General features: G+C 45.4%; 1 protein-coding gene across 1 annotated transcript; it reads left to right on the plus strand.

The window, feature by feature from the left end:
• Nucleotides 1-1740: 1740 nt before the first annotated feature.
• IRF4 (interferon regulatory factor 4) lies at nucleotides 1741-25271 on the plus strand. The gene is made up of 9 exons (XM_090039379.1): nucleotides 1741-1830; nucleotides 4677-4909; nucleotides 6005-6191; nucleotides 7541-7629; nucleotides 8593-8731; nucleotides 12095-12202; nucleotides 13479-13832; nucleotides 18067-18179; nucleotides 20574-25271. Exons 2-9 carry the CDS (start codon nucleotides 4706-4708, stop codon nucleotides 20718-20720), a joined length of 1341 nt encoding a protein of 446 aa, XP_089895505.1. The 5' UTR covers nucleotides 1741-1830; nucleotides 4677-4705; the 3' UTR covers nucleotides 20721-25271.
• Nucleotides 25272-27478: the final 2207 nt, after the last annotated feature.

Consider the following 27478-nt stretch of genomic DNA (forward strand, 5'->3'; position numbering starts at 1 on the left):
CAGCCCTTGAAACTTCAGGCTGAGCCCCCAAGTTCTTCAGTGAGATATAGCGTTTGAGGTGCCTATATATTTCCCCTGGCTCAAGATGCTGCCCTTGCGTGGGTGATTCAGGACAGTCGGAGCAGCACAAGTGAGCACGTGTTTGATCGGCCTCTTGCCCTTTTGCCTGCACCTAAATGGTGTCCTAGCGTCTGGCTGGAAACGGATTCTGAGCAGCGCCCCTCCCCCCCCCATCTAAAAGGGTTTTTTTCATGTAATTGTTTTTAAAAGGGTGCTAATTACAGCTAAATTTCAGAAGATGGCGTTGAAGATTTGCAGTGCCTGCTCTGAACATCGCCGGCACCGACACGACGAAAAAGGCAATGCGCGACTGGTGTTCATCTGATACGTTGAGCACAGAGGATGTGGATGCGTGTTGGGATCGTTAGACCCGAGCAAGAGAAACAAGAGAAGAGCTGCTGGTCGCAACACGTGCATGAAACCTGAAAGGTTTCTTAGATCTAAGAATCGCTCGCGGCTCCAGACCTCGCCCCGCTCAGCGGAGTTTTAGGGCAGTGAATGGAGTAGATTGGGTCTCTGCCCCCCCGCAGCGGGACGTAGCCGGCCCGGGACCGGGCTCTGGCAGGGGCGGCTCCCCGGGGTTTCGTGTTGGCACAGGCGTGTGCCCGGGCCGGGCCGGCTCGCCCCGGCGGGGCACGCGGCGCGGCCGCGGCGGGAACACGTGCTGGGCGGGGGAGGGGCTGCCCGGGGGGCGGCTGCTCCTGCCCCGGGGGGCTTGCTCTGTCTCTGCATGGATATGGCGGGGGGTAATATATACACCCCACCCCCAGCAGCACACGCACACATCTAGCTAGCTAGCTAAAATAATTCTCCAGATAGGTAGATCTATCTGGACACACACACGTACATCTCTATTTATCTATCTGATAGGTAGATCTAGATATATACACACGCGCACACTATATATATATATGTGTGTGTGTGTATATATATAATATGTGTGTGTATATATACACACACACGCACATGTATGTATACACAAGTACATACGCACGCACGTATGGACAGACATATATATATAGATATGTGCTCAGTGGTGCACACAGACACACACATTATAGATATATAGCTAGATATGGGTCTATAGATGTAGACAGATCTAGACAGAGCTAGAGCTGGATATGGATAAGGACTGCCCGTGTGTATGAGATCTGGATGTCCGAGGGGATCCCTATGTACGTGAGCCGCCGGACTCGCCGTGCCCCTGGGTGCCGGGCCGGGCGCCCAGGGGCTGCCCGCTTGGCCCCCAGCCCCTCTGCCTCCCCTCGCCCGACCCGCTGCTCTGGGACCCCGCGGAGCGGCAGCCTCTCGCCGGCCGCTTTTCTACGCGTGGCTGTTTGGTTTCTTGGTTTTGTTTTTCCAGTAAAACACGACGCTCATTTTCTTGTAGGTGCTCGCCTGGATCTTTTACAGTAAAGTAAACTGGCCGTGAAATAAGTGATGTCTCAGGGATTTCCCGTGCTATTTATAAAAGCTAGTGACTGCCGTGCTTGTCCACCTCCACCCCTTGCACGGGGCGCCTGGTGCGTCTGTGTTTACGAGCAGCCGCCCATGTATCAGCGCCGCCGCGGGCCTTGCACCCCGGCGCGGGCCGGCCCGGCGCGGCCCCGCCCCGCCCCGCCCCGCCCCGCCCCGCCCGCTTTCTCTGCAGTCCTATAAGAAAGTTCCCCTTTTCTCCCCTCCATCAGTGCTCCTCTTTCATATCTTTTTTAACCATTTGAGAAATCGGGCTGCCTTCTCCCCTCCCCTTCCCGAGCGGCTGGGCGACAGGTAAGAGATGTTCATCACCAAACCTTGTCTTCTCCTTCTCCTCCTCCCCATTCTTTTCCATCTCCTTCTTCTTGGTTAGAGCCTGGTGCTAAAAGCACCAAGGTCTCAGCTTGATTCCCTGTATAGGACACGAGACCTTTCGTTTGGGACCACAGGACCTTTCCTGCCTCGATGACCTCTTGAGGTCTTTTCCAGCCCCGTTTCTCCCCGTGGTTTCTTCTTCTCCTTCCTCCTGCCTTTCCTTTGCTCCTGCCTAGCCCCATAGAAATGTCCTTGTTGGTTATCAATTGACTAAGCATCCCCCAACACACACACACACACTCACACACACACTTGAAGCTCTGGCATGACACTGGGTTTAGCCCATGGGGTGCTGCAGAGGAGGAGCTCTCCGCCGCTGAGCCCCGTCGCTGAGGCTGAACTTTCTTGGGAGATGCTGAAAGTCAGAAATGGCACCTGGCGCAGGAGAGGTGGGCAGGACTGACTCGGGGGACACTCAGCTGAATTAGGAGGCTTGATCTGGTGGATTTGTTGGGCCGGGAGTTCAACAGCAGCAGGTCAAGCTATTGGGGGGGGGGGGGGGAGGGGGGGAGAACAGGAGAAGAGGGCTGCCCGCTGAGAGCCAGGTGGCAGAAAGCCTTGTCGTGTCAGGGATTGAAAAAGAGCCGGCACTGGAGAGATGCGCCTCGTCTTCCCCCTTGGAAGGGGCCGGGAGGACTTACAGGTGTCTTAAGAAATGCTCCTTTTCCATCCTTGATTTTTTTTTGGTTAGTAACCAAAAGAGCTTCGCTTGGCTTTGGACTGTGCCTGGAAACGTTCCTCTCCATGTAAAAGAGAATTGGGCTTGTTCTACTAAATCAACCCTTTCTAGACGTTGGCTGCAGGAGGCTGGCTCTTTCTCAGCTCCCTCTCTCTTTTTTTCTGTGTAGCTTGATTTTGGAAAGGAGAAAGTTCGGGGTGGGTTCAGTTCAGTCACTTGAGGGGGTTTTTGCCCTTTCCCCCTGCACGCTTGGGGAATGAGAAGGTCCCCCGGCTGCTGAGAAGCCAGTCTTGAGCTCTAGCTTGGCCTGTCCCCGGGCTGCTGTGCCAGGCGCTGCACGTGCTCGAGAGCCTGGGCGGCTCCGCGGGAGCAGCGTGGCCTGGGGGCGCTGCCCATCGCCTGCCCCGGACCTCCCCCAGGGGAGAGGTGGGCAGGACTGGGGGCGCAAGGGAATCGGACCTACAAAGCCACCTGCACTCACCCGGCCACATGCCCCGTTCCCTGGAGCTGCACCCACGCCTAGCAGTGGGCTCTTTCAGTGTGCACGGAACTCACCCTTTATTGCGGGTAATTGGTATGAGTGTCCTCCCTTCAGGCTCTTCTCAGCCTCTCCGGTCGTTTGTAGCTCTGTCCGACATAAGCTAGTCTTCTGGGTAGGTGATTAGAAACTTCCACTTCTTTCCGAAAGGTACAGCATTTGCTTAGCACCTAGCATGTTAGATACATGCCATGTACTTGTACAGACTTGTACGTGTGGGTTAGTGGATGCTAAAAACTTACACACAGCGTGCTAGCGGGATGGGTAAGTACTGTATCACATGAGATACATTATATACCTGAGGACAGGATGGGTATATTACAGCCTGTGTATTATATGTGTTATAGCACCCATTTATCATGCATACCATCTATATCATGAATATTATATATTACATTCTGATATATCGGATATATTGATCTCTCTCTCTCGCTCTCTCTCTCTCTATATATGAATATTGTATATATCGCGTATATCATAAATATAATCTATATGGTGTAGATCATAGTACCCTTGATGTAAGGTGATATATAGTTACAGCAAGGGAAATTCAAGTTGCAGCAAGGGAAGTTTAGGTTAGATATTACCAAAAAAAAAAAAAAAAAAAAAATCTCACTAGGAGGGTAGTAAAACACTGGAACAGGCTACCCAGAGAGGTTGTGAAATCTCCATCCTTGGAGGTTTTTCAGACCCGGCCCGACAAAGTTTTGGCTGGGATGAGATAATTGGGGCTGGTCCTGCTGTGTGCAGGGGATTGAGCTAGCTGGCCTCCTGAGGTCCCGCCCACCCTAATTTTCTATGATTCTATAATATAGAGTATCATGGTAAAACATTATATATGCTGGCAGGGTGGGTGTTATATGCATTATATGCATTATAACACGTTATAACATTCATATATATATGATATGTGATATGCATGATCGATAGGATATTCATTATACACACAAACACTCTGAAATGCATGATAGATATGATATTTGTGATATATATGTATCTATCCCAGGATAGATCGATATAGATGGATCAATCGATCTATCTATATATATATAGATCTATAGATATATCTATCTATCTATCACGACACACATCACGAACGGACTGTCACACCTGTCGTGTGTATCATGGTCCCCGGCACATGCCGTGCTACCCAGTGTCCCGCTCTAGCCCGGGCGGACACGCCGTGCTACACGCACTGCGTCGCTTTAAAAAGCTGCCCTAGGCGCGGCCGGGGAGCGCCCTCCGCGGGGTGTCTAGACGAGGGGGCCGCCAGGGCCCGGGGCCGCGCCGCGCGCCTCCAGCCGCCCGCTGCTCGCGGAGAGTTGCGCGCCCAAGAGCCCCGCTCTGCGCGCGCAGCGGGGGCACCCACCCGCGCGCTCTCCCCGCGAGCCCGCCCGGCCCCCGGCCCCGGCCCCGGCCCCGGCCCCGGGCAGCGATGGGTGGAAAGCGGGGCAGCGGGGAGCCCGCTCCGGCCCGCCGCGGGGGGCGCGGGCGGCTGCAGGGGCCCGGTGGCGGGGCGCTGACCGCGGGTCCGCCGTCTCCCCGCAGCGGGTGCCCGGGCGCGTGCAGCGAGTGGCATGAACCTGGAGGGCGGCGAGTGCGGCATGACCTCGGTGAGCTGCGGCAACGGGAAGCTCCGGCAGTGGCTGATCGACCAGATCGACAGCGGCAAGTACCCGGGGCTGGTGTGGGAGAACGACGAGAAGAGCATCTTCCGCATCCCCTGGAAGCACGCCGGCAAGCAGGACTACAACCGCGAGGAGGACGCCGCCCTCTTCAAGGTAGGGCTGGGGCAGGCGGTCCCCGGGGCCAGCGGGGCTGCCAGGGGCTGGGAGGGACCCCTCCCCCTCCCCCTCCCCCTCCCGGGGGCCCCCTCTGGAGCCGCCCGCGGGGCCGCTCCTTGGCAGCGCCTCAGGCTGGCCTAACACCCCAGCCCAGCCAGGGTCCCCTGCCGCCAGCACCTTGCCCTGTCCTGTGCCCGGTTCTCCCAGATCCCACCCCTCCCGTGGGGGCTGCTTTGCCACCGACCTCATCAGGAGCAGGACCCAGCCTGGCAGGGGGGCTTTCAAAGCATGCCTGGTGGTCGCTGCCCCAGTGGGAGTGCTTGCCACAGCACCAGATTGGGGGCGGGGGGGGGGCTTTTTTTCCCTTCGTTAACGAGGGTTTCCAGATGGTGCGGCTTCCCCCCTCGCCCCTCAGGCCATTCTGTGCTACAGACTCGTTCAGCTGCTGAACAGGTCTGTCAGCATCTATCTGCCTTGTAGCTTTTTCCTTCCTTGGCTGTCACATCTCCCCCCCACCCCTTTCTAAACTGCTTTCATCCACAAGAAGCCATCTCAGGTGTATTTTCACATACATTTATAAGGAGAAAGTTCTCTGTCTCTCTTTGACTCACTCACTCACACGCCATCTCTCACACACTCAGTCTCAGATGCGCACACACATCCACACTCAGTTTCTTACCCACATACTCTGTTTCTCACACCCACACACACACACTGACACTTTCAGTCATGCACATGCACACTCACACAGTCACATGCAAACACACTCATACTGACCCTCACTCATGCACACCCACACACTCATTCTCACACACATCCACATTCACTGACATTCATGTATACACACACTCTTACTCACATACACACATGCACTCACACTGATGCTGTCACTCATGCGCGCACACTTATTCACACACATGCTCACATGCACACACACTGACACTGACGTTCATGCATACACACTCACGCATACATGCACACTGACACACTTACTCATGCGTGCGCACACTTTTAAATTATTGCAGTATTATACCACATCCTTTGATTTCTCCTTCCTTTCCTCCCCTGTGTGATTGTTTGAAATGTCTTCAGGCTTGGGCGCTTTTTAAAGGAAAGTTCCGAGAGGGCATTGATAAACCAGATCCCCCAACCTGGAAGACAAGGTTACGGTGTGCATTGAACAAGAGCAATGACTTTGAAGAACTGGTTGAGAGAAGCCAGCTGGATATCTCAGATCCATATAAAGTGTACAGAATTGTGCCAGAAGGAGCTAAAAAAGGTAATCACAGATTTTCTATATCTGTACCTGTATGTTAAAGATCCTTCCAGTCTCATGGCCTGTCTGGTTAACATGCCTGGTTCTGTAGCCAGTGGAATTTGAGGTAGTTGGCAGGGTAGAGTTGCACTTAATAAGTTCTTAACTCAGAGATGCAGAAGCTTTTGTAAGCAACAGCTTGCTTTGTCAGGTGTGGATGAAGAAAGCTGTTTGCTGCTTCTGAAAGTGTATGCATCTCTGATTTAGTTATCTCTAAGGCCTTCTGTCTGACTTTAGACTAACAGCTAACTACTTTTCTCTTCTCCTTTGACATAGTTACCATACATCCAACTACCTTTGATTCCCCAGCCTGAATAACCTGGTACCCATTTCCAGCTAGGTTGACTAGGGAGTGGCTTTTGGCATAAGCCTAGAGTGGGGCTCAAACTCAAACTTCTGGAGCTGTAGTAAGCCACCCCAACATGAAACATTTTAACTGCTCTTTGGGGATAGAAAGCAAAGAAGCAAGCAAGCGTGTGTGTGTGTAGGTCTTACTTCTGACAATCAAGAAATGAAGAGATGATCAATGTGTTTTACATCACTCCAGTGTTATGTTTCTGAAGTAACCACATAGTCACTCTGATGTCCAACTTTGTAGCAATCATTACAATAGCAAGATGGGCAGTTTGCAAACTTCTCTTATTCAGAGGGTTTAAACTAGAGGTTTTGTCTGAACAAGGACAGCAGGAATTTGAGTCTCACAGCTTTTTAAAAACCATCTCTTGGTTGGAGGGATGGGTTGTCTGTAAACCACTGGAGGAGCATAACCTTTTGTATAGACAATACAGTTCAGTTTGAAACATGGGGAAGCCTACCTTAAGCAGCCAGTTGATGGACAGACAAAAAAGTGTTTTGGAAGTGGGTTTTAAATAAAGGTGGAACAGAACAGCCTGTGCTCACCTGCTTTCGGGTGAGTGCCCCCTGAGGTCCTGCACAGGGGACAGGTACAGTCACAGTCTGGGATTTCATGAGCTCTGGGACTGCTCTCCAGCTCTTGATATACCTCACATGTACACTTGCTATCAGAGTGCACAGGGGCTTGTGTGAGTAGCAGGTCCTCTTCCTGTGCGCACCAGATGGTTCTGGGGGATAGAATCCCTGCCAATGTCCCCGGGGACAGGATGGCTGTGCATCATCTCCATACGGGCTAGTGCCTACAGGACACATTTGAGCCCATAACTTTAGGGTGCTCCGTGCAGAGAGGAAGTTCCTAGTTACAGGTGCTTTCTTGCACCAGTTCCTCAACAATAGGTCACTTTATGTTTTCTCATGCTAGAGTTCATGGCTTTCTTTTACCTCGATTGTGTACATAGGGGCAAAACAACTCAGCATGGAAGATCAACCATTAATGATGAACCATCCTTTCCCAATGACTTCTCCTTACACTTCACTACAGCCTCAGGTACAGTATCACTCACACTTTTTATTTTAAACAAACACATTAGATGCCAGTAAAGATAATTTTTTGCAGTACCTAGCTTTCTATCCTGGCTTACTATTGTTTAACTATGCTTGGGAAAATACCTTTTTGGAAATGGAGAAATTTGGCAGCAGTGGCTTTTATCATGTGAAACCACGGGGCTGTGGATCTATCTTGGCTTCTCTAAAATCTGAATCACAGCTCAGTTTTGGTTGGTAATTGACATTTGTGTTGCTGTTCTACTACTGGGGCCAGGGTTTTTAAACATGTGATGGAACAGTGCTAGGTTTATGGCTAGAGGGCCATGCCCCTCCACTCAGGGTTAGACCAATCACCATATTTGGGGTCAGGAAGGAATTTTACCCATGGTGAGATTGGTATGGACTGTGGGGGTCTTTGTCTTCCTCTGTAGTGGGGAGGCATGGACCCTTTGGATCTCTTGAGAATCTTTTAACAACCTTGCAGCAGCAGGACATTGACTGTCATGGCCCCCTGCTTTACCTGTGGCAGGTTAGGGTGTTATGTCCTGTGGTTTTGTCAAGGTTGACTGTGTAGTTTTGCTAATAGGTTAGACGACAGATTTTTATGGGGTGGTTTGGATAAGGATGATCCTAGCTCTGGGAGGAGGTTGGGCTAGATGACCTCTAAAGGTTCCCTCCAGCCCAACTTCTCTATGATTCTATTCTAAATTAGTAGTCTCCAGCCATGCTCTGATTAGATTTTAAAATAATTTCAGCATGGGTTTTGTTTAGGCCAGTGGTGACAGGCAGCTCAGGTGAGAGCCTCTTTCTGGCAGCAAACCATTATTCCTGTCTCTGTGATAACAGGGTCTGACAGAGCTTTGGAAGCACAAATGACAAAAGATCTCAAATAGGAGAAACAGTGTAACAAAGAGTATCAATTCCGATATAAGCAAATAAAATAATGTCTTGTTAAACTGAACAGGTGTCAAACTACATGCTGCCTCACGAACGGAACTGGAGAGAGTTTGCCCCAGAACAGCACCCTGACATTCCCTACCAGTGTACTGGTGTTCCTTTTGCCACACGTGGTCACCCCTGGCAAGGTCCTGCCTGTGAAAGTGGTAAGAACAGTTTACTTGAGGTCAATCGTATACACCAGTGGTGCTCAACCTATTGGCCCCGTGCACAGGCCCATCTGTTGGCTGTGGTGCCCAGCACTGGCCCCTCCTACTTCTGCACTCGGGAACTGGGTCCTGGCGCTGCTTCCCTGCATCCCCTGCACACTGGCATTAGGTCCTGGGGACCTGGCACTGTTCTCTCTTGCTCTCTGCCTGACAGAACTGGGTCCCGAGGGCCCAGCGCCAACCCACCCAGCCCTGTGAACTGGGATCAGGCTCTGGGTCCAGCATGCAGGGTCTGGGGTTCCCCATGGGTCCAGAAATTTGGCAGTAGGGGAGGGGTGCCACTACACCAACAATTTCCAGACTTCTGGGAAACCTTGTGGGCCAAATCTGGCCCTCAGGCCAGAGATTAAGCATCCCTGATATATACTGATCTACAGAGATAAGAATTGACTGTCATAAATGAACCACCAGCTTTCTATATCTGAGTTGTGGCTCCTCTACAATTTATGTTGATAGCTTCATTTTCCAAAGACTGAACTTCCTTGGATGGCAGCTGTGGGTTAAGGGCACCTCTGAAAAATCCCATCATACACTTCCATATCCCTTATTACCAATAGGTGCATCTACATGAGTTGCTGAATAATACTGCGCAGTAGCACATCACAGCACAAACAGTGCTAATACAATACTGTGTAGTACTGCACAGGAGTGTCACTAAAAAAGTGTTCACCAATGCTACTGCACAGTAACTGCAGTTACTACACATTTATGTAGTGGTTATTATACAAGTACTACATAAATGCGCAGTAACCACTGTGTAGTAGTGTCTCCTCTAGATGCACCAACAGTGTGTTATATTGCCAATCCTGTGCCTTCAGGTATTGTCACTATTATAAAGTCATAATACTGTCTTTAAAAGCAAGAGGGATTTTTTTTTAAAACAGCAACATGTTTTCTTAATTTTCTTCTTGAGTCTTTTGCGGTTCACATTTTTTCAAATCTAACCGTGTGGCCTAGAGATTCCTTTTTGTTTCTAAGTGAAAGCTGAGATTATTATTTTTTTGTGAGTTGGGCACACAGGAGCCCTAGTCACAGATTATACTCAGTGCACAGATATAGAGCAAAAGGACAGTCTTTACCCTGAAGAACTTACAGTTTGAGAGTCTAACAAAATTGCAGCATTTCAGGATCAGGAAAATATTAAACACTGTGAAAGATGGAAACTTCTGTGAGCCTTGAAAATAAGTGAGGTAGAAAAATAAAGATTCCCACCTCTTATGAGGAACAGAGGCAAAGAACGTAGGTGAATTGTCCAGGATTGTACAGGAAATCAGTAGGGCAAAGGCAGTTGCAGCTCAGGTTGGGTTTAGTTCCTTAATCATGTGACTATTCATTGTGCTATGAATGAGTGCAGGGTTAGACTCCTAGGCTGTGTCCACATACCATATATTCAGGTGTTCTTTGCACTGCAAGGGAGCAACACAGGGGTTTAAAAAAAATCTGCAAAAAGAAAAGCAGAGTGGCGGATATAGGGGCTGTTCAAAAGTGGAGTTTAGCCAGTTGGATTCCAGATAAGTCTGGCACCAGCCTCTGTTACTCCACCTGGGGTAAATTGCCATGCAGCAGAGTGTGAATGGCATAGGCATTCCCAATGGACAATCAGCAGTAGCACAAGAAGCGTCACTGCTAGTTGTCCATGGAGAACCAAACATCCATGCACATGTGGATGTGGCTCTACTGCATATGTGCTTATCTCGGTATATTTGTTTCACAAGTAAAACTCCCTCCACATTCAGATGCGGAGGTATTCAAGTGTAGAAGTCCTTGGACCAGATGAGATGAAGGTGAAAGAATATTTAAAACACATAAGGTATAACCTCTTCAGAAGAAGAAGTGATTGCATGGTTTCAGTACTGTGAAATGAACTTCTAATTGCACTTGTCTACTGAAAGTTAAACATGCTTCATGTGGCAGCTTATACAGTTAAGATACAATTGAGTTATTTAGCCAAAATTTTGTATACATTTCTGTCCAAATTACTCCCCATACAAAAGGTATCTCAGTAGGATCATTAAAAGGTCCAAGCTGGTTTTGGTCTGAAGATTTTGGTCTTTTTTATTGAACTCAGGCTAACAGAAATATTTATTTTGAAATGAACTGTGTTGTATGGTCTTGGTAATAGGTGCTATATACTATGCTAAGATGTGTAGACAATAAAAGAAAGCCAAGATGTTTCTACATCTAAAAAGACTAAGCCAAGTGTTGCCAGGGATATAATTTTGAGAAAAGAGAAATCTTTCTATGGGAAGTGTACTGTGTAATCCCCTGCCTCTCCAGTACTTTATTCACATAGTGAAATTGTATGCCTAGTGCAGGTGAATTCAGGGGGTGGGAGGGAGTGGGTGCCATAGTGCAGGCACAGCCCCCTTTGATTCCTGGTCCTCCCAGAAGTTTAGAGCCAATTGCCTGGCCATGGCACCATTTCTAGTCAGGTAGCAGTGAGGGAATCAAGTGACTTCCTGGTTTATTATAATCTACCTGGTTCCTTCTAAATTCTTCATTCTACAATGACCCTCTTCTTTTAATGGTCTTTGATGGTCTTCCACTAATCAAGCTATGCTTTCTTCTGTAATTCTTCTATTAGCTGCTTCTGCAAATGTAGTTCCTATTTTACAACTCTGCAGTCTCTAGCTAGAAACATTAACTCGGGTGTGGAAATAACATTTAGCAAAGCAATGGATGCGCTGTCAAGATGCTCAGGAAAGTGAGATTTTGCTTTATGAATCTGAAAAAGAGATGTCCATTTTATTCTAATGACTAGAAAAACATCTTTTGATGATTTGCCTAGTTTGTTGGGTTTTTTATACAAATTTGCAATCTAGCAAATTAACACCTGTTCCAATAAAGACTTTTTCCTTCTGCTTCAATTGTAAATGGAATGATATACCCCTGGGCCCCTTGTATATTGGTAAAGTTTCTAATTTCTTTTCACTGGAGAAAAATGGGTGTTGCATTATATGGTGATATACTACAGCATCTGCATCCCCCTTTTCAAAATCCTAGATCTGCCCATGGTTGTAGATGATGAGAGGAAAAACCCATGCCAAAACTGATAGATAAAGAACAAGTCATAGGGAAACTGAAATCCTAAAAGAATAGCATATACAATTCCAAATAAGAAAATCTAGATGCAGTCTTCTTAAGATGTTATAATTAAGTTGCTCTGGGCAGGAGAAAATAGTTTGGTGGGTTTTTTTAAATGCTCAATTCCTTGTCCATAGTTGTGAACTCCTGTTGAAATTTGCTCTTAGGTTTTTAGGTAGTCAGACATCATCTGCTTTTTGTTTTGTCTGAAAACAGGTTGTCAGGTGACTGGAACCTTTTATGCTTGTGCACCACCTGAGTCGCAGGCTCCAGGAATTCCAATAGAGCCAAGCATAAGGTCTGCTGAAGCTCTCGCCTTGTCAGGTAAGTCTGTGCAACTCTGAACCATCCAAAAGGTTCTTCCTAGAACTTTCTCAAGTCAATATTTCTCCCTGTTAAGAGGACCTTTCTTCAAGAGTGAACTGAAGCTCTTTGCCTGATGATTCCTTAAACTTAGGCCTCCTTTCAGCAAGATATTCAAAACGTCTGGATAACTGTAAGCATGTGAATAGCCTCCCTAAGATATTGGATTTGGACTGAGATCACTGGAACCATGCACATGCTTAAGATTATTTATGTTTTAAGTATATTGCTGTAGCAGGGCCTTTCTTCGGCCATCAAATAGGAAAATGGCTGACAGAGGTTAATTCTTCTTTAGTTCACTATTCAGCCCTGTTCCTTCTGGATTCAAAGGCCTGGGGTTCTAAATTAAAAAAAAAAAAAGTACATTTTGTCCTGATCAGATATATATGATAATTATGCTGGAGATGCCACTTGTTCTCTATGAAAATAAAATCTTTGGGCAGTTTTGCAGACATTCAGACTCAAGCGTGAGGAATTACTTTACTTCCTTTTTTCTTTTTTTACATTAACAACAGAAAGATGCAATACTAATGGATGAAACATTGTTTGCATATAGAGATTTAAATATGTTCTGAAGAGCCCTCAAAGAGCTGGGTAGCTTTTCTGGATCAGCCTTATATGCATAAGATTGTATGGGTTCATTGCAAGGCTTTAACAATCAGTCTTCTCTACTGAACCACTTTACCACAGTGCCTAAGATTTCAAATGCAATTTTGTTTTAAAGTTAAGGGAAGGCCAATTCTATAAAGCAACGAACTGCATTCTTCCAAAACCCCTAGGTGGTTGCCTCAGATGGTTATATGCAAAATCTGGAGAGAAACACTAGCTATTTCCTTATAACATCTATAGAAACTTGCTGAGATTATGGGTTAATTCTTATATAACTTGTGAAGTAAGAACCCTTTTTTTCCATTCATGAAAAAGCCAGGCATTAATCTTTACCATATTTTAGACTGTCTGCATGGAGGACTACTGGATTTGTCACTCCAGTGGCACCTGTTGGTACAGGCTGGCGTTGGAATCTGTGTTTCCTTGTGCAACCGGCTTCAATATTTAAATTCAGTGTATATTCTTTTGCTAATCTAAGGCTAAATTCTGGGAGGTGCTGAATGTTAGGAATGGCAGGTGCTTAGGACCTTGTAAAATGTGGCCTATTAGCATGAATAGTATTGCTCTGTAATATATTTATAACACTGTATTGCAGTAAAATTTTTCCTTTCTAAAACTGTATTTGCAGACTGTCGACTCCACATCTGTTTATATTACCGTGAAACACTAGTAAAAGAGGTGACGACTTCAAATCCTGAAGGCTGTATGATATCACATGGCCAAAATTATGAGGCCAGTGGCCTGGATCAAGTTATCTTCCCTTACCCAGAGGACAACGCCCAGAGGAAAAACATAGAAAAATTATTGAATCACTTGGAACGGGGAGTGATACTGAGGATGGCGCCTGATGGGCTTTATGCTAAGAGACTTTGTCAGAGCAGAATCTACTGGGATGGGCCTCTGGCACTATGCAGTGACAGGCCCAACAAACTGGAAAGAGAGCAGACATCCAAGCTGTTTGATACCCAGCAGTTTTTAGCAGGTAATTCTCAACCTAGGTTCTCTACTGTCTTTGCAAATGTCACCAGCCTGCTGTCAGGAAGTTTCCAGAGCAAGAGCTTTTTCAGTTTACAGCAGCCAACAAATCAAGCATGGGGAGATGCAGGTGCTCAGCAGGCATTTGGTCCTAAATGTCTGGGCTAAATGAGTACAGGGAAGGGTAATGTTCAACTGGTGCAGAACCATGCCAGTGATGCTTTCAATGCACAGAGATGGGTCTTGTTGAGAGCAATGGGAACTACTCATGCTCACTTAAGGATGCTGTAAGGTTCCTGTCATTTTATACTGGGTAGAGGGAACCCAGTGAAACATCATTTCCCAATATGGAGGAGCAGAGGGGAGTGGATACCTTAGTATAAGCCTTGAGTAACCCTATGGTTCAAAGTCACATGACTCCAGGGTGAGCCTGAAGCTACGCCCAAAGTATTTAAAGTACGACTCCCAACAGAAAGAGGGGAATTTTTTGGATCTGGGTTTTTTGGTGTGTGTTTAAAAAAAATACCCTGGGGCATATCTGTGAGGTGATTTTAGAAACTCTGTCTTTCCCATCTTTCTGGGATAGGGTGGGACTGTCAGGTCAGATGAAAGGTCAGATGAAAGGACCGTAATGAAAGGTCAGATGCCTGGAGAATGAATAATGAGGTAGAACACATGTGTTTACCTCCCCTGTGCTGGTTTTCTCCATTATAGGCAGTAGTATGGAGAGGGGAACAGTTTCCACAGGGTAGCTCCTTCTTCTCTTGCACAGCAGAAGGAGGGCCCAGAAGTCAAGGGTTAGAGGCTTAGCCTCTACTTTCCAAGAGCAGGCACTGTGAGGAAAGTAGCCTGCTCCACATAATGTGGCTGGAACAGATTATTTCCCTTGGAGGACAAGGGTGCAACTATAGCAGCCACAAATAGTGTTGATCCTCTCTTAGGACTGGGCTGAACCAGAGGAAGACTCTGGAGCTGTAGAAAGGCCTAGTCTTCCATCAGGTCAGAGCATTTCAGACACAGGGACCTGTACAAGTTTCCCTGCAAAATAGCGTAGCACTTAACACCAGAAAATGAACTGCCACCATTAAAATACACAGACATCCAGGCTTTGGTGTATCACCCTAGCAAAATTGGTAGGTCATATATGGATTTAAAGACAAATGTGGAAAGCAGGTGAAATTTAACTTCTCTTGCATGCTAATTGTAAGAAATGTATTTCTGTCTCTGGTGCTGTTTTTGTGAGTCCCTTTCCCTTTCCCAGATGCCACAGTAGGTTTACTCTGAGTTCTGCAGCCCATGTGTTGCAGTCTCTCTTTTTAGAAGCCTCTCATTCCCCAGATCCTGGATTTTCCTGAGCTGCACATGCGTAAATGCATGAGCCACTGCTTGTACACAATTGCCTGCTTAGCCTGGGCTCTGCTATTGCAGCCGTGTGCACAGTTTGGAGTTTTGCATGTGCAAATACATAGCTGCTTAGGTGGTTTTGTCATGCTTGTAAGCAAGCTCCCAACATTCAGTGCAGATTTGGATGTGCACTGTTTAGAAAATGAGGGCCTTTGTGAACAGAGGCATTGAAGAATTCTATTAAAAGATGTCATGTCCAAAGGAATATAGAGACTCAAAGAGAAAGACGTGGGACCTGGGTTGTGGTATGTAATATACAGGGTACAATGCAGGTGCAGGATATGGTTTCTAAAAGACTGAGGCTTTATATTAAGTAAACTGCACCACACAGACACATAATTCAGAGGAGATAAATTATAATAACATTTGGGTTGCTCTGGAGGGACCTAAGTCATGAACACAGTAAACCAAGAGGGGGAGAGAATTGGGAAGCTGTCAGATAACAGTAAGAAGAAGGTGTAAAAGGATTTTAGGAAGGCTGGTATGACTGGGGTGCATGGAAGGCCTTCTAGATTAGAAGCAGCTTCAGTTTCTCTTACAAGATGAAAGGGAGCCAGGGAAAATACTTGAAGAAACATTTAGAGGACCTCACTTCGAGTTTGTGCATGAGGAAGAGTTTCACATCAAGGATTGCTTCTTAAGACAGAGACCTGGCATGAAGCAACTCCCCTCTGTATCCTACATTTTCCCTGGGATATTTATGTGGCAGTGCTCACTGCGATCATGTTAAATTCCATGGAGAAGTAGGGGGATGGAGCAGAGATGGAGATAAGGTCCTTTCTTGATAGCAGTACTGGGACTTATTTGTTTGAAATTGGATTGACACCAAGTAGCTCCTTCTTCCCCTGTCTTATGACATTTCAGTGAAGGCAGCTTTGGACTGATCATCCTGAAGAACAAGAAACCTCTTGGCTATGCTCTTTCCAAGTTTATACTCACTGGGCACATCTACATGTGCAATTAATGTGATGCAATAAATTCGGGAACGATTGCATGTGTGTCCAGGACCACAGTACATTGAGTTGGGTTGGAGCAGCCCTGGCTGGCAGGGGCCCCAGAGGGCCAGCCTGCCAATCTGGGGCTGCTCCCCTGGATCAGTATGCTGTAGAGGGGCAAGCTGTGGCACAAGGGTGCTTCAGTGTGGGGCTAGCCAGCAGGCAGCCAGTGCACTGAAAGACCTTCATGCCCCAGCCAGCTGGGGCAGCATCTACATGTGCACTACTGCAGAGTTTTTTTACTCCGTAGCAGGAAAGTACTTATATTTACAAATACCATCCTGCTGAGGCGTAAATTAGTTTGATCCAGCCTAATAGGGTGCACGTGTAGTCACGTGACATTTACTGTGCAGCTAATCAGTCTATTATACAGTAAACTTCTCGTGTAGATGCGCCCACTGAATAACTGCCACATGCTTATTCAAGCTATGTTGTAGTAGGACATAACAGGTTCCTGAAGGCAACAACAACAAGGTTTGCAGCATTTTTAGGGGTTTCTGGAAACAGAAAATGTTGATTGGAGCTAGGCATAACGAGGCCAGAGCTGACCAAACAGAGGGTGTATGAAAGCAGTTGGAGAAAGGAAGTAGCGTTATCGTTGTTTCACAGATGAGTGAGTTAGGCACAGACAGTTTATGTGACTTGCTTAGGGCCCCTCTGGAAGTGTGTGGCAGCCTCAGAACCAAGATCTGAATTCACATCTCTTGAATCCTAGTCCAAGGTGTTAACTCAATGCCTTAACCGTCTTCCTCTCTGCTGTTTAGCATGCCCCATTGCAAATATATTACTTGTAATAATATTGATTCCCTTTTGAAAGGTGCTTCTGTGGTAATGAAAGGCTACAGAAGTCAGTGTAGAACATTATTATTGGTTCTGGTACGGTGCAGGTGGGAGAATGTGTAGGCATAACAGAGCTAGCTTGGGCACTGAAGGCAGGGGGTCAGCACAGGTGCCTGTGTGGACTGCAGAAACCCACCATGGATGCTGCCTGTATACTAGGCTGCTAATCCATGTGACTGCATCTTCACCCATTCTGGTAGTGGAGTTAAAGCTCACATGGGTGAGCCTGCATATGCTGCAGTTACACCTCTGAAGTGTAGTGTAAGCACAGCCACAGGAAGAGATTGTGTGAGAGATCAGGGAACCTAGCTCTGGTTGGAGAAGAGAAAGGAAACCAGTTCACCTACCTCTCCAAAACATATTGGGTCCCAACTAATTATGTGACTGGTGGAACGGGCAATGGCCAGACACTGGAGCCAACTGAGCTCTGTTTGTGTTAGATTCTGTTTCCTGCTTTAAGTCAAGTGAGTTGGACCACTTTGGTTACTGAAGCTGAAACACTGTGATTACTGAAGCAGTACATGGCACTACTGTTAGAGTCAACAGCTCCTCCTGTTCTACCCCACCTTGGCAACTTCACTGCCATGTTTTTCAAGGAAGTTATACCATGGGACTTTGGTGAGTCCTTCTGAAGTGGGAAAAGCTCAAAATAGACAAGTTCAAGGGTCCTCAGAAGTGTTTCAGAAGGCCTTGATATTAAGCCAAGCCTCAGTATTACCACAATCTGAAGAAAATCTGGTTTTCAGTTGTCTGTTCCTAGCTAATGTTTACCCATCATCTGTGACAGAGTCTCCAGCCTCTATCCTCTTTGTCTCTCCTTTCTCTGAGCCTGCCTACCCTCTTCCTAGACCACTTCTACTCTTTCTCCACTCTCTGGTGCCCACCCATCATTTCTCTAGTTTGCTATTCTGCTCTGAGGTCTTTTACTGCCTGCCAAGGGCCCCATCCTGACGCAGCCATTCCTGGTAAGGATTTTTCTAAATGTATTCATTCTTTCTTTAGAGTTGCAAGCTTTTGCCCACCATGGACGTCCACTGCCAAGATTCCAGGTTGCTCTGTGTTTTGGAGAGGAATTTCCAGACCCACAAAGGCAGAGGAAGCTTATTACAGCCCATGTAAGTATGATTTATGCATTTTATTTTTTTTTAGTTTCAAATGATGGGATGGGCAGTTGCCAGGCAGCCTTCTCTGCCTCATATCCTTAAGTTTGGAGAGAGGCACTAAACCCTGAAGGTACAAAAGGATACAGTACTGGGACTTGGAAGACCTAGTTTCAGTCCCCAGCTCTACCAGTGGTCAGCTGGATGACCTTGGTCAAATCCTTTCTGTTCTTTTTGATTCATTGGCCTTCGTTGACAAGTGATTTGAGATCTCCAGATGATTACTAGCTATGGTAGGATGATTACTAGTTCTAAATGGAAGTTTGACTTGTATTATGTGGTAAATGCAATGCTAGTAGGCATGGCCTTGAATATAATATAATGATGTAGCTGCTGAAACAGCAAAAAGCAGCATAATTGTACTCCAGAATCTTAGCTTTCATCTAAAACCACTCCAGAGTTTTTGGCAGCCCTGCTACAAAAGGTGATCAGTGCCAGGCCACTTCAGTGTTGGTAGCCCTCTGAGAATAGTTTGCATGCACATGAAGCTAGTGGTTTAGGTCTCTTGGCAGAATTTACTGCTTTGGGTTGCTTTTGGTTCACATTTTGAAGTTATTTTATTAATCCTCAATTTGGCCTATACTGCACACATTTTCATATGTTCCCTGCAGCAAGGCAGCTGCACTGGTGGAAACTAAAATCAGCTATTTTCCACACTGACCTATAAAACCTGAGTTCCACCAGGGAGGGAATGTGCACAGTGTAAGGCAGGAGAATGCGGGCATTTCTGTTTAGCTTCCAAAAGTCATTCAGCTGTTAAGATGAGGAACTTCAGATAGATTATCTTCAAATATTGCTTTCCCTTAACTAATTATGTAGCTCTCTGCCTGACTACATGTTGCCCTTTGATACCCATAGAAAACTGGTTACAGCTTCTAGGTTGTTTTGCTCTTTTTCCCAGACATCTTCTATCTGAAAAAATATCTCCCAATCCTGGTCAGCCTTTCTTCCCCTTCAGATACCCTCCAGTCAGACTCTAATGTGGACCTCTGGGTTGCTGGGGGAGTATCAGGGCAAAAACTCAGTGGAGTAGTTTTGTTAGCAAAGTTGCCAAGACTCTTCACTCTTTTCTGAGGCTCACAACTTCCCTTGTTTCCTGCATAAGCCTCTAAACAACACCCCCCAACAACCTTTCCCTCCTTCCCTTCTGCATTCTGATCTCTAGTCTCCCTGCAGGGCCCCTTTCTTAGAGATAACGTGTTCTCCCATCCTAAAGGCTCTCCTCTGTGCCTACTTCCTCAGTAGCTTTTAGTAAGTTTGTGCCCTCTGGCAGCCAGAACTGGCCATTCATTCTCTTCTCTGGAGTTAGCTCAGCTCCTGTCTGGCTGTGGTCCCTCTGTTCTGCACTCTACAGAGCTGGTGGAAGGTGGAGGAAGCTGAGGCTTGATGGAGCACTCAGCAAGAGTATCCCCTACGAGCAGGAGGCCACAGCTGCCTCCTTCCTCCTTTACCAATCAGACCAAATGTTAATGCAGGGAAGGGCCACCAGTCCCCTTTCCTCTTCCAGATAGAAGCTGAAATCTGGAGAGGACATGTTATACTCCTCCCCTGCCAACCCCCAAGTTTTGATGTCCTTAGATCAACGTGTTTAAATGACTAGCAGATCACTGACTGAGAGCCAGGCTGGCCTGTGGGAAAAATCTGTCTCAAAACAAGCTTTCCCCATCTCATTTATAAGTAGATCCCAAAGATTTTATATTCTGGCATTTGCATTTAAATATTTAAGGCTAAGGGCCCTTGGTGCTGATGAGACTGGGGAGGAAAGTTGTATACAAGTGTTGTACACAAACAGCCCTCTTAACTGGTAAAGAATTAACATGTACCTTAATATGAATGGGATGACTGCAAACACAGTAAAATTAAATTTAGAAAGATTGACTTTTTGGCAGTGTGTCTAAAGCATTACTGAATCCATATCTATAAATATATTAAGTTTATAGATGTGGATTCAGAGGGTAAGGGAGAGATCGTTGGTGTTAATCATGTGGAAGTGTGCACATGAGTTTGGATATACCTAATTTAGGCATGGAAATACTTGCTGGGGGATAGATTCACAGATCAGGCATTGCATGTACTAGCTAGCTTTGCAAAAATGAATGGTTTGTGCACCAGCTATTTGAAGATATACATATAAAGCATGTGCAGATATATTTGTGGCAATAAGCTTAAAAATCTGCAGCTGTATCTACAAGGCGAGCTCAATGAGAGTATAGTAAATTTTCTTTCCAGTTCCATACACAGAACTGGGTTTGTCTCGTTTCTCATGTTTAATTTTTAGCAACTAGCTAAGATGAATGACATGGGTCATTTTATCATGTGTCTGATTAATTTTTTTTATCTGTTGTTAAGGTTGAACCAATGTTTGCAAGGCAGCTGTATTATTTTGCTCAACAAAACAGTGGGCATTTTCTGAGAGGCTATGAACCTATACCAGAACATGTCACTAGTCCAGAGGATTACCACAGATCTATTAGCCATTCCTCTATTCAAGAATAAATGTTGCAGAATGAGCACTTTCACAACAGTGTAAAAAGATTGTGCATAATGGAAGATCACACCTGGATCATATTTTGGAGCTGAATTTCTCCAGAAAAAACAAAGGGTTAAAGATCTGAAACTCAGCTACACTGACAATGTTGTCTAATACGAAAGTTGGGTCTTCAACATTTGGATGATGATGCATCTCACAGATTCTGCTGTTGCTGGGGATACCTGAAAACTGACACATTGATTGATATGTTTACATTTGTTTAAACATGCTTCATGGTTTTGAGGACAATTTCTTAAGGCTTAAATCCAGGGATTGCAACAAGATATTTGCAGTTATTTATTTGTGATCGCAAATCTCAGGGAAGGCTAATGTGTTTGCAATATTCCCAGCATGAAGCTGTAGTTAGGACAGAAAAGGCTGTACCCATTCGGTGTAGCATTTGTAGGTTATATTGGGAATAGTTATGTACATAAATGTTAATAATTTAGCTTTATAAGCAGGGTAAAAATTTTATTCCTATATTCTTCTATGAAATGTATCAGTGGGATTGTTTTTATGATCAACTGACATTTCTCCTCACAGTGAATTTCATAGCTGTTATTGGATTGCTATCTAGGGGCATTTTTACATGTGTAAGCACTGCAGTGCTGGGTGCTTTAAAAAGCACCCAAAGCTGTGACACTTGCAGTTGTATAAGTGGCGAAATCCGCATCAGCCCAAAGAAAATGGTGGTGGTGTGCTTTTGAACTAAAACACTTAGGGTAGCAGTTGTCAGGATGGTAAGCTTACAGTTATGTGTTATGAGTCTGTAGTTCACAAAACCTTTTGCTATTTGTATTGCAGGTATGACTACTGACATGATTCTAAACATGAGAATAGTAGGTTTCTTGAGAAAATAGCTATAAACTTTTATAACAGTTTGCTTGTCTTTGTACATGTATATTAGGGTTGTGTGAAACGGCACCGTTCCATTTCAACCAGCGTTTCGACATTTTGATAGAACAGCATTTCTCTTCAAATTTTGTTTCGCTTTGAAACTGCTGTTCTGTTTTGTTTCGTTGATAGAGTTTCGCTGTTTCGACGCTGTTTTGCTGTTTCACCCGTGGGCTACAATAGGGAAGCTCAAAACAGCCTATAACTTTGTCATTTCTGGCCTGATTTGGATGAAACTTGCAGCAATGGTAGCCTCTTCTGAGGGCATGAAGTCTGCCAAGTTTCAGGGAGATAGGTGGAGGGGTTTCAGGGAAACTGCACCTCAAATTCTTGAAAGCAAAACTCATGTCATGTTAAGCTACAGCAGAGTCAAAACATGCTAGCCCCCGAGGCAATGAAGCCTGCCAAGTTTCAAGGCGATAGGTGCAGGGGTTTCAGGGAAACTGCATCTCAAGCTTCTGACAAGCAAAACTCATGACATGGGTAACACTGTGTGTGTTAAGGCACAGCAGGGTGAAAGCTGCAGGCATGCTAGCCCCTGCTTAGGCCACGAAGCCTGCCAGCTGTCAAGGAGATCAGTGCAGGAGGAGTCTGGGATCTGGGGCCCTGCACCCCTAGCTGCTGACAGGCAAAACTTGTGACACAAGTGGGTGACACTGTGTGTGTGTTAAGGTGCGCCCTCACTCAGCTGACACCAAGGCAGACAGCAGGGCAGTTCAAACAATGCTACCTTTTATGCAGTTTTTCCATCCAGAGCACTGGGATTGGAAGGGACCTCAGGGAAGAATCACAGTCACTGGCCAGCTACACAGTCAATAATGAGAGCAGTCCTTCCCCCTCTCCCCCCTCCCTCTCAACTTTAGTTTCTGTTTCCCTGCAGGCAAGCTCAGCTTGAGCTTCGAAAAGTTTCAAAACGTTTCAACTTTCCTCATTGCGTTTTGAGGCTGTTTCAAAGCTCTCTGTTTCATTTTGATCTTGCTGTTTCGAGCTCAAAACAAGTTGAAACAGCATCGAAACATAACTGCCGGTGAAATTTTGTACAGCCCTAATGTATATATGTATATGTTAGAAGAGCGTTCATTTGAGCAGGTATGCTTCAAAGTTGTTAGAGTTAAGAGAGCCACCTTGTATTAACTTCCAAGGTGTATGTGTTAAATATTCAAAGAGTAGATTTCTTACTTAGGTCCAGATTCTGTCCTTGGGTATGTACTTACAGCTCCCCCCCCATTGGTATAGAAATCCGTGGGAGCCATTTGCCCAATAATGAGAAGAATTTGGACCATATTGCTTAACAGTGTTGGATAATATCTATCCCTCCTTTTGCTTTGAAAAGGGAAAAACATGTATTCAAGGGATTTGTAGCTTACTTATGGGGGAGTGCTGATCACAATGATCTTTTCTGGCCTTAAATAATCTGTGATTCTGTATTACTTATGCTGGAACACAGTCATATCCACAGTTGGAAAGGTACTTTGTGTGTGTATCTAGCCAGGTAAGATATGTATTTGGCCTAGCAGCAGACTCATGTTCTAGGGAACTTAAATTTATACATCTTAAAGATGCATGCTATTTTTGGGATATATTATCCTCTTCTTACTGCTGCCACTGCTAAAAATTTTTATGGATTTTTTTATGCTGTTCATTATTTGAAATGCATTTCATGACTTCTGGGTTGGCTTAAAGCAGGGGTATCAAACGAGCCCATGGATGTCCAGCTTCCCCCCTCCCCCATGCCAGATCCACTGCATGTGGCATCCATTCTGGGAACCTAAGTTGGTCCCTAAGCCATCAGACTCCCCATGGGTTTGGCCACTGAAGTAACACCATATATGACAAAACCCTGATTTTTAAAGGGAGTCCCCAGTGGTAGAGTCTGTTTTCAGCATCGCTGCAGGTTAGAAAGTTATTGAAGCATCTGGCCAATTCATTAAGCTTGTTGTTTTTAAGCTGATATTAATTTCCTTTGGAAAATTAAAAAAAAATAAAATTAGTGCTGGTAACGCCAAACTTTGCTGCCATAGAAGTACAGCTGACTGTCGTCAGAAGCTGAATTATGTCTTATGTGAGAACAAGAATGGTAATGAGCTATTAACAGATTAGTTTGAATCGTTCTGGCACGGGGTGGGGCAGTAACATTCAAATTGTTCTATCCAGTATGTAAAGATCACAGCCTGTCAATTTGATGTGTTTTGGAGAAAGAAGGGTAAAGAAACCCTGGAAGTGTATACAACCGCTGAAACGTTCCATGTATGGACTGTTCATAGTTGTTCATTGCTGTTCATAGATTTTTTAGCATAGTTTAGTGTCATGTTCTTCTAAAAGATAATTGTACTGAGCTAAATGTTTGTAATGTGGTACATTCCAGAAAAGCAGGGAATCACAATTCTATCATGAAAAATTATAATAAAGTAGTTTTCTAAAACTTATTCCATGTTTTATTTGATGATGGCTGTGGAAGTGAAATACTTTCCAAGCATACAGTGGGCACGTGTACATGTGCATTGGACTGCACAGTAATTGATGTTACTGTGCAGCCCTGATGCCACACAGGTAATTTCTGACAGTACTGCGGAGTAGCGTTGGCGTCATGGTTTGTGCCTGCCGATGCTTTGTCACCATGGCAATGAGCTACAGCAACATAGCATCTTGTGTAGACATGCCCACTGGGTCATGAGAGCCCTCATGAGGTTAGCAGAGCTGTTATGCTAATGCACTTGGGCCCTGATTTAGCAAAGCACTTACATTGCTCTGAGTTTTGTGTCTGTACCTATGTTCATTCCTTCTCCAAGAAGCAAGAGAAGAGGAGCTAGGACAAAAATAAAGGAAGATCATCACACTGGAAAGGCTCAGATTAAACAGCAGGAACTGATTTAGGTGAACTGCAATGATAACCAGCAACGTAACAACAGCACATGTCACATAGCAGCCAAGAGAAGAATCTAGAGGTTACATGAGAGACTTAAAGTCTCTGTATGCAGCATTTCCTACAGACCAGGGCAAGAGTTATTCAATTTTGGAAGAAGATTTTAATTATTCTCATGGGCAGGAGGCTGGGGTAAAGTCAGACTTTGCTGAAGAAGAAGGGTTCAAAAAGAAGAACTGCATCCTGCAAGATGGTGGCTATATGATCTGGTCTATTGGTAGCAGAGGATAACTTCCAGGTGAAACTGCTTAAACAAACCCAGACATGGGTAAGAAAAAAAGAAAAAAAATAGAAATGTGTCTGTATAATTTAACTGTGGATTACAATGTCTATCAATTTTTAAGTACTGTATTTGCCTTATATGACTGGTCTTTATTGTTCACAATAACCAAGGATAATTAAACTGGAAAAAAAATAACCCTGAAAACATTTTCTCCTCTCAGTGTTTTTACCCAGTCACTAACATGAAAGCGCTTGAGGTACTTCCTACTTCTGTTAAATTCTGTTTATAGTTTCTGAGGTCTACTTCCTTCCTGTTAGGATTTCAGTGGCATTATATCTGAAATATTTTACTCCTAGCAAAGATTGATGAGAAAGACTGATTGGGTTTCAGATCAATTCCACTGTAATGTATCAATATTGTGATCTCACTCATATGTACATACAGTTATAACTATAGTTCTCTCTCTCTCTCTCTCTCTCGCTCTCCCTTTTTCAATTTGGCTTGGTATTGCTTTGTGAAGTGCTTCAGACTGGTGTTTAAAAGTGCATTAGCACCACAGGGGATGTAGGTTAACCAGAAAGAGAAGATATATTTTAAGCTGAAGTACAACGTAACAAAGCTTGTGGAAAAAACACAGGATTCACGTGAAAACCCCCATGGCCTTTTAAACAGGCAGACGTATGCTGTTTACATCAGCATTTGTCAGCAAAGTGGAGGCGGGGAAACACCATTTTCAGCAAAGAGCTTTCAGGAAAAAGTAAAGCTTTCTGTTACCCCAGATCATTGTCTCTTCTAGAATTTCTAGATAAGAAATATAAGATTCTTTTTAATTAAAGTAACTTACTGCAATCCTGCTTTTTCCTTTCTCAGAAAAAAATGTATGCAATTTATGTCAAGGTGGGCTGGACTGTGGTATTTTCATATGAACTAAATGTCTGATCTGCCTCTTATTAAGCTTATAATAAATTTCTATTTCAAATCCAGCAAGGGCTACTTTTTAAAAGGAGGGCTTTGTTTAACTTTACATTGACTGGATCCAAGAAAAAGAGGTTTAAAGACCCTGTGCATATATAGGCTGTTAGAGGCTCATCATGCAGCACAGTGTGAAGCTAAAATGTATTTAGACTCAAGAGGTTTAGCTAGAAAATAATTTTTATATATTTAAGTAATTCCACAAATGTATGGCCCCATGTATGTGTTACACTTAAGGTGTGATTAACCAGTTAATTTATCGTAAGTAGCCATCTGGCCACACATTCATTTGATTAACAACACGATAAAATAAATGAGCTAGAAGTTATTCCATGAAATATGTAATACCTTTGTAGCTACTTCCTATCACGCCATTAATTGAATGCATGGCTGGGGCCCCCCTGGCTGGGATCCTGCTCAGCTGTTTGGGTCTCCCAGCATGGGGGTGCCTGTGTGCATCCTTAAGCTTGGGAGCTCCCAGCAGACAAGGCTTCCAGCTGCACTGGAGCCCCATGCACCCCTGCAGCTGGGGGACTGTGGCTGATGTGATCTGCCAGCTGGAGGGGTGTGTGGTGTACCCCCATGGCTTGGAGACCACATGGGCTGCAGTTTCCCAGCCACGGGGATATGTGTGTGGTGTGCCCCTATGTCTGGGAGATGCCAGCTGCTTGGGTGCATGGTGCTGAGGGGACTCCCAGCCACAGAAGCTTGCTTCTTACTGGCACGGGGGGCCCTGGGCTGGGATCTGATTTGTGATCCCACAATCACACCTCCAGTTAGGCATGTGTGGCAGGAGGCACACTTGTGTGGAAAGTGATTTGGACCCCATCGCATGCGTACCTGCACATGTGGGGGGCCCTGTGTGCCTGAGGGCAGAAATTGCTTGAAATTTTGAATACTGAAAGAGAGGCTTCTTCCTGGAAGTCACATTCAAGGAGCAGCTAACACACTGTCTTCAAATAGTGATCCCCTGATATGCTCCATAGGCTAAATATCAGAACAGCCGAAAAGACAAAAGTGTAGGTTAAAATGATTGCATTGCGAGCTGGTATCTGTTTTTATGGCATTCAAAGAGGCATGAACTCTTCTTTGCAATCCTGTGGATCGTGCATCTGCTTTATACTGGACAGTGGGCACTTCTACACATTCATTAATAGATTTCATAGATTTCATAGACATTAGGGCTGGAACGGACCTCGGAAGATCATTAAGTCCAACCCCCTGCCCAGGGGCAGGAAGTCAGCTGGGGTCAAAGGATCCTAGCAAGATAGACATCCGAATGTTTTTTAAAAGAGTCCAGAGTAGGTGCTTACACCACCTCTGGAGGCAGTCTATTCTAGGCCTTGAGGGGCTTGGACAGTAAAGAAGTTTTTCCTTATGTCCAGCCTAAAATGGTATTGGAGAAGTTTGTGACAGTTTTACCTTGTCATCCCTTGGGGCGCACTGGTGAACAGGTGTTCCCCTAGATCATTATGTACACTGTACACCCCTTATATACTTATAGGCAGCCACCAGATCACCCCTGAGCCTGTGTTTTCCAGGCTGAAGAATCCCATGGCTCTCAGCCACTCATCATAGGGCCTGTTCTCCTGCCCTCTGATCATGTGCATAGCTCTTGTCTAGACTCTCTCAGGTTTTCCACATCCTTTTAAAATTGTGGAGCCCAGAATTGGGCGCAGTACTCAAGCTGCAGCCTCACCGAGGCCTAGTAC

The sequence above is a fragment of the Crocodylus siamensis genome, chromosome 3 (assembly GCF_052110815.1).
Source record: "Crocodylus siamensis isolate JL-2025a chromosome 3, ASM5211081v1, whole genome shotgun sequence".
Lineage (NCBI taxonomy): Eukaryota > Metazoa > Chordata > Crocodylia > Crocodylidae > Crocodylus > Crocodylus siamensis.